General features: G+C 35.7%; 1 protein-coding gene across 1 annotated transcript; it reads right to left on the bottom strand.

Annotated features, from left to right (window-relative positions):
• Window positions 1–3,186: 3,186 nt before the first annotated feature.
• Window positions 3,187–11,517, bottom strand: LOC112529369 (kinesin-like protein KIN-13A). Its single transcript, XM_025140633.1, has 15 exons — window positions 11,296–11,517; window positions 11,057–11,191; window positions 10,491–10,761; window positions 9,753–9,974; window positions 8,076–8,270; window positions 7,560–7,661; window positions 7,383–7,460; window positions 7,082–7,163; window positions 6,430–6,592; window positions 5,670–6,002; window positions 5,298–5,516; window positions 4,589–5,207; window positions 3,920–3,985; window positions 3,488–3,696; window positions 3,187–3,384 (listed from the first exon to the last, which is right to left on the bottom strand). Exons 3-14 carry the CDS (start codon window positions 10,701–10,703, stop codon window positions 3,514–3,516), a joined length of 2,475 nt encoding a protein of 824 aa, XP_024996401.1. The 5' UTR covers window positions 10,704–10,761; window positions 11,057–11,191; window positions 11,296–11,517; the 3' UTR covers window positions 3,187–3,384; window positions 3,488–3,513.
• Between the last annotated feature and the right edge of the window lie 513 nt (window positions 11,518–12,030).

Here is a 12,030-nt window from a genome sequence, read left to right on the forward strand (position 1 = left end):
AATATGCCCTATGTAAAACCATTGCAATAAGTTTAAATGACCTTTTTGGGAGTCTTTAATAGTTTTTTAGGACGCTTTTAATATAAGGTGTCCCAAAAAAAGAGTCTAATAGGACACTTTCGAGAAATGTTTTATTAAACACGTCTCTTTATAAGACACTTTTCAAAAACGTCATATAAAAAAGCTAACAGGACACTTAATTTCAAAAGTGTCCTTCTAAACTTATTGCACATGACACATATTTGTTTGGTCCTATAAATTGAAGTCCTATAAAACAATCTATTGAGACACTCAAAAATTTGTGACATCTTATAAACCTGATTTTGTTACGGCAACGACATTGATATCTGAAACTTAAACCAGCTAATTTATACTTATTTGATGGATAATGATTTTTAGAGAATTAATGCAATTTCCATAATTTGTGGTAACTTTCCTTTGATTGAATGATTTTGATAAATGAAAATGATTATCCATTAATGAAATGGACCATCTTGTCCTTTTTGCATTTAATGATTTGTTTAAATTTGTTATTTTTAATAACCATTGGATTAGAGTATATCAATGTTTATTAAGGTGTTCTTCGGTTTTTCGTTTTTTGCGATTTTCCCCTTAACCTAACTCTCTATACACACACACACACACACACACACATATATATATATATATTTATGCCTTATGAATTTTCTGGATTATCCTAATACTGAGTATGTGCAAACTCGAGGCATTATAGAGGGACAAAATACAAAACCACAAACCCAGATTTCCCAACATGTTTGCAGTGTGATTTGGTATGATTTAGGGCCGAACCATATCGGATTGCGGATTGAACATTTTCCCAAACCTCAAATGGCAAAAAAATTGCATTGCTAAACACAGTGTGATTTTTATGCGGTTTTTTTTCCTAATGCACTTTAATCCAATAATTAATAAATCATAGCTTTGAAAAATAAATTCAACAATGACATGTTTATAAGTCCATACGAGAAAAAGTTCAAATACATCGGAAATACATAGTTAAAAAAAATCTAAAAAAACTATAGAGAACCGAAAAAATTAATGGATAAACAATAAAGTATCAAATATTTTTAAATTAATTAATGATAATATATATCCTCTATAGATTTAAAAATATATATAAAATAATATTTGGTATGATGCAATTTGGACCGTGATTTAATAATTTAAAATCACAAACTATGTTGGCGATTTTAGTGAAATCATCGGTTCATTTTAGATAATTGGATTCAGAAGAGAATAATGAGGTTGGTAGTTAAGTTATAACACGAGCTAGGAGGTGTGAAGTGTCTACTCATGTAAACTAACTAGAACACATGATCGTTGGATGGCTTTGTATGGTTTGTTTGTAAGTGGCAGATGGCCATAGGCCGTGCGGTTTTGGTCATCAAATGAGCACGAGTCATTCTTAAAAACATAAGGTTGTGCGCGGACCGTCCATTTTTCACTTGAAAAGAGCATAGGATGTGCGTTTAGCATCAATGTGTTATCAGATGATATGTGTTACATCAGCTGATAGGTTTCAACTTATAGGTACTTTAGCTGATGGCTTTGCTTCTGATATATTATCAGTTGATGAGTATGGTTATATGTATATCAATTGATGGGTATATTCGTTGATGGGTATATCAGCTGATGGGTTTTGCTACTGATAGGGGTCATCAGTTGATGAGTTTGCTTTCAGCTGTTGTTTTTCCCGTTGATTAGTTATCAGGCGATGGGTTTTCATCAGTTCTGTAACTAATCTATTTTGTAACCACACGCTACTTATTTCCAACAATTATTTCCATTTAATGGGGAGTTATTCTCAGCATTAATATAAGAGTGGCGAACATTCTTTAAGTTTAGAAGGGAATGATTTCTACCAAAAATGGGGAATGAGAATTTGAGATTAGCCTCAAGGGAATTTCGTGATACCCAGACAGATTAGGGTCGAAATATCAAATTAAACACCGAGAGCATGTTTTGAGAAATTGAGCACAACCATCTGATCCTTGGGTTTTATCGCTTATAACTATGATTTCGGCCTCTTTAGAACAATGATTCATACTTAACACCATTTTTCTGCTTCTTTATGTTGATGATATCAGCATCACAAACAAACAGTGAGACATTCACACAGGCTCATCCTCAAATTCAAAAAGTATTTCAATCAACACTTTAAAGATTTGTAAATTGCAGATGGATATAAAACCAATTATCCCGAGAAACGTATCATAAGACTTACGAGAGCCATCTACAAAGATTTGCAAATTGCAACTGAATTAAGAGATGCCAATGTATTAATTTGTTTGATAATTGTTGCCAAATAATTGAATTCGAAAAACAATTAAAAATTTATCCCGAATTCATGGAGGATGGCTAGTGATTTTAGGTGCATAGAGCAGGGTACATGTGACCTTAGGAATCGTTTACCAAGCACTTACCCGGTCACTTACCTTAGTAGGTGAGCATGATAAAAACCACGAATCTTACCTGGCAAAAACCAACGACTTACCCGCTAAGTGACGATGATGACTCTTACCCAATTAGCATTTACCGGGTAAGAGGCGCTTACCGACAATCTTACTTTGTCAGTTTGATGGCCAAGAATTGTACCCAAAAGGCAAGTGTGGATGATAACTCTTAACAGTAAACACGTTTACTTGATAAACGTTTGATAAATAGCCTCGACCAATATGATCTTAGAACACCTCACCCCCTCCTCATCTCATCAACCCCCATAAAGCAATGGATGTTTTTCATGCCTCAATGTAATCTAATCCTCCTCATTCTCATGCATTTTCCATTTATATTGTAGTGTATGTAATGTATCAAATAATAACAAGTCTAGTGTTGTTGTGAGAGTAAATATGATTTAGGGGCCTTATTACCAAACACCTACCCAACAATAAGCGTTTATCAGTAAAATTTAACACTATCAATTACCTACCGAATAAGATTTTAGTTCACCAAAACAATATCGTATGCAACAATTTACCCGATAAGTGTTTACCATGGTAAGAGTCATCGCCCTCACTTACCGGGTAAGATTCTTGGTCCTATAAGGTAATGTGACTTGGTAAGCACTTACTCGGGTAAGCGTTTGGTAAACGGCGAGAAGTTTTAGGTTGGAAGCTGTAATTCATGCACCATTACATATAAAAGCAGCAGGCAGCAGCAGCAGCAGAAGCAGAAGCAGATATTGTTTTGTTTCTTGATTTTTGTTTTCCAGTACTTTACATTACAATCCCCATTAATTCATTCAATTCCCCCACAACACCAATTCAAATCATTCAAAACACATATCTTTCTCTTTCTTTCTCTCTCTCTCTCTCACTCAAACTAACACCCAACCCTAATCAAGTCTCCATCTCCACACCATTTCTGCAACATTTCAATTGAAATGCATCAGAATTCATTTTAAGAACATAATGCAAGTCCAAAAAAGCCGTAATATTAAGTGCAAATCAGAGGAAAAGGGTATTACAAGGCAGACTGGCAAAGTGTGTTGTGTCAACGAGGTACTCTCTTGCGACTCAGAATCTCCTGCTCTTTGAGTCGATGCTGGAATCTGGCGAGTCGAGCTTGGAGGCTTACAAGACTTGCTGCTTTGCGTGAAAGCACGAAACTCAGTTGGGTCACGTAATTGTCAATCAGGCTCCCGGGTTTGTCTACTTCTGCCAGCAATTTCATTTCCTGCACGTTAATTAATTAATATCAACATCATCAAATACTACAGAATTAATTTCTAATGTCCTCCAGTTTTCGTTCTTGCCTTTCCTCTCTATCTGATTCATTCTCCAAAAAGACAATGATCACCCAATGACAATAGATAAACAAGTTGTGGTAGCTATCTACACCCAAACGAAGACTAATTTCAAAGTAAAATAACAACATTTAGACACAAGTGATCACTTACTTCACGCACTATCTCCATTGTATCTTCAATCTCTTTCCTGTGAGCAGCAATTAGAGCTTCTTCTTCCTGCAAAACCAGGCATGTGAAAATGGTTAAGAAACATGTAATTAATTGTTACACTTTTTAATCAACCAAATATGACAATTTTACCCTTAGAATAAACCTTTTCCCTCTCTCTCTCTCTCTCTCTCTCCCCGCTGGAAATTTAGTAAATTATAGAGCATCTCCAACAGATTCTCCAAAACAAAAGAATCAAAATCAAAATTTTCAAAAAGTATATTCAACTCCAACAGTCCTCTATTTTGAAGATTACAAGATTAGTTATATCATTAAAATGCTCAATACATTTAATAAAATATCATATCACTCCCCTAAAATGTTTAATTTCAAAGGATTCTATTGGTGAACATAATAATAAAAGATCATCTCTCTCTTCTAAGCAATCAGTTTTAGGGGATTATCCAAATTTAGAGAATTTTACCATCGCTCTCCTACTTTCTCCATTTTGGAGGAAGTACTGGAGAATCTGTTTGAGCAAAAAATTATCCCAAAATCTCCATTTTGGAGAATTTGTTGGAGATGCTCTTAAATACCTAAGTGGACACTTATTTAGCAACAGTTGGTAATGGTCAAAATAATGAAATCATAAATTGACGGTTGACTACCTACCTCAAGTATTTCATTGATATTCTCATCATGAGGCTGCTCAGGTTCTGACTGTTTTGATGCCATATAACCGGAACTAGGAATACTTGACCCTTGGTGCTTATTACCAATCGTTGGAAGATCAATATTAGAACCATCTCTTTTTGGCCAACCACCTTTATCAGATTTTTCATCACCACTATCCTTCTTCTGCCAGTTACTGACCTTTTCTGATTTTTCTTCTCGGTAATTTTTTCTTCGAGGTGGTGATACCTTCTGCACCATTTCTTCTGTATCAACTGAACTTGGGGTCGAGTTTACTTTCTGGTTACTTGAGCCACTAAAGGTATTTTTTGCATCAACTTTCTCCTTATCCTGCACACTGTCATCCCGACTGGTGAAGGAATAATTTGAACTAGGAGGACGTTGTTTCTCGAAATCTGCAGTGGCATTGTAAGAGATATTCTCTCTTTGTGCGCCCCTTTTACCCGTATCAATAACTTTTGCCTCTTGATATCGTTCGTAAATGTCATCTGTGTCACCAGGAACTTGCATATTTGCTGATGAAGAGTCTTTAGTAGTTGGTTGTGAGCTTCCAACCTGATCTTTTTTCGAACTTCCACTTTTTGAAAGACTTTTAACTCTGTTTATTTTGATGTAAAAGACTAAGTATATAACATATGCAAATATATATATATATATATATAATACGGGAAAGAACAAAAACACACACCTATCAGCATATCTCAAGGTATTGAGAGTGTGTTCACAAGAACCAGCATTTGGCGAAATGCAAGATATCATAACAGTCCTTGAATTTCCGACGAACGAATCACGAAGAACTTCAGTGAGCTTGCTCCCACGAAATGGGATATGAAGCTGGTCATTGTCAAGTGCACGAATGCACTCCTTAAGAGCCAAAAGACTCTTGTTGATTTCAGCACCTTCAATCCTGTAGCAGACCCATATACCAGCGTTAAGAATTGAACAGGTGTTATATAAAGCATATTGAACATGATACCAAATTTAACTCAAATTAAACCTACAATTGAGGCCAAACAAACTTTCAACCCGTAGAAAAGGAGTTGCCATATGTACACATTACCGTGTTTGTCGGTCATTATCAGTTGTATCAGCGCCTCTTTCACTGCCGGCAAGATCTATAAAAGAGATTTTCCCCACAACCTTCCCACCCTTGGACTCGTTGCCATCATTATTGTTCCGTCTGGTATCTTTTACCTCATTGTGCTTTTTCACAACTAGCTGTAATATTGCATGTGACCTTGAAGACTCCTCATTAGCCCCAGTAGAGCCAGTACTTCTAGCAGCATTACCCCTCTCAATGTATTCTTTAACAATCTGTACATCCAAAACTTCGAATTCTTGCAATCCGACAATGCAAACCTGTTGTCGTCCATCTTCTCTCATGCAAAGTTTCCTACATAAAGCGGGAAAATTACTTTTTTTTTTCCTTTGTTGTATTTCATTCTATTTATTTTAGGTCATTCTCATGACATGCTATTTAGACTAATAAATTTCTTCAATACAAGCTACCAAAAATATTTCCCAGCCTTGATGTATTTTACATTTTACTAGAGTTCTGCCTCCATAACCTCACATAGCTTGTTCCAAACAAGGGCCATGTGGCAGGAAGATGCATCACAAAGAGGATTTGAATGAAAAAAGTAGAAAAACACAGAATATCTCCATAACTTCCTATGGGGGTATTGTTTCCGGCCTTTTCCTCGACTAACTTGGGGTATTATACTCTTTACACTAAGCATCAACCTAGTTAAGTAAGCAATTCTTAAAAATTTCCTGATAAAAAAGAAACTTGGAAGCCAATTATCAAGAAGAGTACTGACTTTCTATCACTCAGCAGATCAAAGAGCTTTCCACCATAGATCTCGAAGTAACTAAGCCATAACTTGAACTTTTGATTACGGTAAGTTGGCTGATGTAATAATCTAACGAGATCTTCGGCAGCTCTAAGAGGTAATGGTTGCATTGTATAAGTCTTGCCACTTCCTGCAATAAACAATCGGTCAAACTTCTTAGAATCAGTTCAATTCAAAACTAGAAAATCAAACAGAAAGAAGAAAAACATGAAGCTATTACTTATTATTGATTGTAATCCCCCTCCCGTTGCCTAACATAACATTAACAGAATGTTACTTCCCCCTACAAAGCAAGTGAGTTCCATTATACTTAAGCCTAAGAGAACAAGCATGCCTCCCTACATCCATCTCTCTATATAAATAATCATGAAAATGTGTGAAGAAAGGTATAGGACCACTTTCTCACATATAACAAGCATAAATATAAAAAGAAGTCTAGAAAAATAGACTCTCGTAAAGCCAACAACCATTTCAATCTGTTGAATTACATGCCTCATGTTCAACTACAATTATTTAGAAACACAAACCCTTCATCCAAAATTCTTATCTGGATTCTCTGACATTCAGATAACACAGTAAGCCAATATACAAAAATAATGAACTAAAGCCTCTAAGATACCTGTCTGGCCATATGCAAAACAAGTTGCTTTTGTCCGCTGAAATATGATAGGAATGATCGGCTGTACAGTTTCACGATATACCTGTTCCAAGTGAAGCAATAGATTAAACCTTTAGTAGCAAAAAATGGAGCATTTCAACACACTCATCCACCGACAACATTGCAACAGAAACAAGCAAAGATTAACAAAACAAATACTGCAGAATACATCAGGTGCATTTGCATGAAAGCTTTTAGTAACAGGTTTTTGAGAAAAAGATAATACGACTTCTATATCAATCTGTGGAGCCGAAGGCATTACCTCATCATTGGATACTTGCTGGTCAAGAACAGCATCAAAACAAAATTCATGCTTCTCCACATAAGCAGTCAGGTCAACCTTTCAGAAAATCAACCATTAGTTTTTCCTGTTAGACATGAATTAACATAATTCCAACTTAACACTCATATAGGCTTTGTTATAGAGCTATGGCCAGACCTTTAGCTTGGGTTCATGGACGGTTAGACCGTTTTCACATACACTCACAATGTCATCCTCCTTGCGAGAATTTTCCTTCTTATTCAATGGTCTTTTGCGGACCTGAGATAAAAATCAACACGATAAGGTTTTCGACTCCCACAAATCATTTGAACCATGTAATAACTCCTTACAGAAAATAGCATCGGTATCGCAAAAGAAACTACTCATTTTCAAGAAGGCCTAAACAGAGCTTTCATGCAAACATCTTTACCAAATAGATGATTTTGGTTTCTATTATAATTTGAATTATGCAAGAATAGAATAATGGAACCATTCAGATAACACAAGAGGCATCTTCCTATAACAATTAGTCACCCTCAACTTTTTGTCATTCCAAATTATAACCATAAGCGAAATGTGGAGCGCAGCGTAAAACACCTATATCAACATAAGGGGTCCAATAATTAACTATACAACTAATTGTTGCACATGCATTGAGGTACTAATGTGTGCAAGAGAGGGGGAGCTACATACCACAACTTTTATCTTTGCCACATTATTTTCCCTTGAATTGCTTTCTTTTTCAAGTGTTGGCAGCCCATAAGAAGCATCTACATCTGTTTGTCCCCTTTGCTGCCGGCTGCGAAGGACATCATGATCATTTTCAACTGCTTTAGCAGCAGCAGCAGCAATAAAAGGTGACTGCTCAAATGGTTCGGACATAACATTCTGGCAACAAAAAAAGAAGATATCAAATGCAAGTGCGATATATGAGTCACCAAATGCAAAAAAAAAAACTCATATAGGAGAGTAGGAGACATGTATTCACACTGGCTCACATCTTTCACAACAATCATAGATGAGGATATATTATAAAAACTGTAAAAAGAATAAAACAAACAGAATAAAGTAGATAGATCATTAGACCCCTCTTGTGCCGATTCAAATGGTGATAAAAGCTAAAATGCAGTGAAAGAAGAAATGGAAAGTGAAAGGTATTTAAACCTTAGCATTCCACAGTCTTTGTAATCCCAACAACCATTTTGTCAGAAATTAATGTGGGTTCAAGGTTTAAATTATTGCACCATATTTATACAGATTGATGATGTTTATTAGATAGACAAGTCAGCTGTGTTCCCATGTGCTTTCTATCTAATCATACTTAGTTTTGATGAAATAAGTGGCCAAAAACGAAGTTCTAAATGTGAAAGACAATTATAAAGCTCCTACTTCTTTGTTTTTTCTTAACGAATGCAGGACAAATGAAAAAAAAGCACCTTCTTAAAACATAATGAACAGTAGCAATCAGTCATCATCATTCAAACTCAACAAAGGAAACCTGCTTATGGTGGCTTGGGGAAGGAAGAACACCAAGTCATCAAGGTTAACATTTATCAAGAACTTGCAAGTGCGTGTCGTAATTACCTTTTACAAGGAACCTTATTAAGTTATTTTATAAAGACGTGTATGTCCTCGGCACGTCTAGGCATCGTATAATCTATTACACTAAGAATAACGATTGTCCATGACATAATCAACTCTCCCAATTGAGAACTGAACTTTCTAACCATAGGGATCCTCGGACAATTCTTCGAAAGCAGACAGAGATATTCTTTGTCAGCAACATATAGAATTTTCAGTTCTGATAGACTAGCTATCGCAAAAGTACTCGGTGTTATGGTTCTATCATCTTATGAGTTTATCAAGGCTCACTGAGTTAGTTCTAATAGACTAGTTATCATAAAATTACTTGGTATTATGATTCTATCGTCTTAAAAGTTTATCAAGGCTCACTGAGCTGGGCAATGTAACACAATTTTTTTACTTCCTTGATATTGGTACGAGTACATCCTTTAAAATGTATCCTCCAAAGTGCACATAGTAGTGATGCCTATGGTCCATCCAAGAAAAAACATTCAAGATTTACTCCCATAATTAGAAAGTCCACAGACAAGAAAAAGGTGTTCCGGATAAGCTACAGACAGCATCGAATTTGGAACATCTTGCATAAGGGAAACGTACTCTAAAAAGTCTACAATCAAGCTGGAATAAACATATGCTTTTTTAATCAAATCATTACACATAACAATTTCAAAACACAGAGCAACCATTCTGGTCCCTACATGAACCAATAATTTGTTTTACATAAAGTTGTATGTGACAGGCAACTTGCAGAAGCACTAAAGATGTTCTGAACAATGAGATTCATACCTCAGTAAGAAGCTCCGTGTCATCCATAGCATGTAAATCCAATAACCCTGCTCCAAAATCACCCCTGAAATCCGGAGAATAGAAACCATCTGATGCACCAATTCCTCCAGAACCTTGGGCTGTTGGAGAGAAGGGTTCAGAACCAGATTCCCCATTAAAATTAAGGTTTCTCATAAATTTGAAAAGCCTTTGCTTCTCTTCAGCAGATTGTGCTCCATAACCCTGAAAATATAAGTAAAGATGGCCCATTAAATATAAAACTTAAATAGACAAAACAGATTCCAAATATAATTTGAAAGACACCACAAGAGTTTCTTAGGGAGTTGGAGAAAGAGGCTGTTAACACTTATGTTATGAGTATGCCTTACTTTGTAAAATTGTTATTCTTGGGACATCACACAAACAGCTAAGTTTCCTTCCATACAAAACCAGCAAATTTAACGAGAAGGGAGAAATTACAACAGCATTGTATGTGAACAAAATTTAGGTTACAGCCAGATACTTGATAGCATAAATGAATGGTTCACTATTTGGTAACTTTCATAGCCATTGCATAAAGATGAGGTTCCATTTCAAGCTACACATCACATAAATCATGTAATCTCAACTATCATTTCCAATGACAACAGCAAGTAGGATCACTCTTCATTAAGTGAATTGCAGTCACCAAAAAAGCAAGTGACAAAGCAGATGTAAGTTGCTTTCAGTAGAGAAACATAAAGAGGAAATCAAAAATACCTGCATGAGAAGATTGGGTAGGTGACGTTGATCAATACCGTTAGAAGCCAAGGGTGAAGCCAGATGCTGCAGCCCTGCAGACTGGAGCCATCGTGCCATCACAGCATCACCGGCATCACTAGCAGGGCCTGCATTTTGATGTGACCCACCATCCGCAGGTTGATCATACAGAGCAGTTGCCGCAGCATTTCTCTGTTGCATCTGGCCGCCCATGAGGCGCTGTGATCGGCGTTGGGGAGCCAACTTTTCTCAAGATTTAATTACCAAAATGCTACAAACACAAACCAAAAAAAAAACAAAAGCAGTTAGATATGTTACAGATAAGAAAGTGTAATTCCAGATGCCCCAGGTACTTGCCCCTCTCTAGTTAATTCTTCAAAAACGATTCCAGATTCCAATTCTTTGAATCTGAATATGTGCTTATACTTTATTTATCATCGTGCGTTATATATGGTGATTAACACAGAAAGCAATGTCATCGCCTTATAATACCATTTTCGATTCCCAATTGAAAAATCTCCCCTAAAAACGCTTACACAAATATTAGCACCACAAAAGATGAATACCTCAAAATAAGGGAAAACTTTAATTTGAAGCAAGACTTGGAGCGTTTCGAAACACAAGTCCGGTTCAGATCAAATAAATCTCAAAAATTCAATTGGTTCTCGAACATGCAGATCAATCGTTTTTGCTCAAAATCCCTAACAATTTGAACCAAAGAGAAAAAGAACCTCAAGTGAATAATGCAGACACAACATAATCACATAGCAAATTACGAACATTGCAAAGAGAATTGAGAGCGTACCCGTTTGAAGCACATAAACATAGAAATCGAAATGAAAATTTGAGATGCAAAAAGCAGATCTAGAAGTGGTGGGATGAAGCATGAAACCCTAGAACGGATTACGTGAGATCGATGTCGTTGAGGATTGAGATTTCCATGTGCGATTATGATAGCTATGGCGTACAACTTTAATGCTTTTCCTTCATTCTTAATCATATAATACACACATACAACCTTCGTTACAAAGTATCCCCCCCTCCCTCCTATTCCTCTCTCTCTCTCCCTCTGGCTATATATAGATATAGATATATCTCGTCTCTTCTCCTCTCTCTCTCTCTCTCTCTCTATATATATATATATATTTTTTCTCTCTCTGTATCTCTCTCTCGTATTTGGGTGGAACGTGAGTTTAAGAGTGAGTTAAAAGTTAAATACTTTTAATTTTTGCTTATTAATAATTAAGGGGTTTCGAGATTGCTTATAAAAATAATTTAGTGATTTATTCCGGTATGACATCGATAATAAGTATTTTTGAGTTTTGGATAAACAATTTATAACGATAATAAGGAGTTTTTGAAGAAGTTAAACTCTTCTGACTTATAATAAGTTGATAAATGTTTTTATAGAAAAACATAACTTGTTTCAAATAAGCAATCCCAAACACCTCCTAAATATACAGTATGCAAATTTTAAATCAACAATATACATAAAAAAGAATAACATACTTCTACTTTAATTAATTGATAATCAAATAAA

The sequence above is a fragment of the Cynara cardunculus genome, assembly GCF_001531365.2.
Source record: "Cynara cardunculus var. scolymus isolate 2C chromosome LG 16, CcrdV1, whole genome shotgun sequence".
NCBI classification, from domain to species: Eukaryota; Viridiplantae; Streptophyta; class Magnoliopsida; order Asterales; family Asteraceae; genus Cynara; species Cynara cardunculus.

Coding starts and splice junctions, on each gene's coding strand:
- LOC112529369 (XM_025140633.1), bottom strand. CDS start 10,703: ATGGGCGGCCAGATGCAACAGAGAAATGCTGCGGCAACTGCTCTGTAT. Junction 9,975..10,490: donor TACCCAATCTTCTCATGCAG/GTATTTTTGATT, acceptor TTATATTTTCAG/GGTTATGGAGCACAATCTGC. Junction 7,164..7,382: donor AGCAAGTATCCAATGATGAG/GTAATGCCTTCG, acceptor CACTTGGAACAG/GTATATCGTGAAACTGTACA.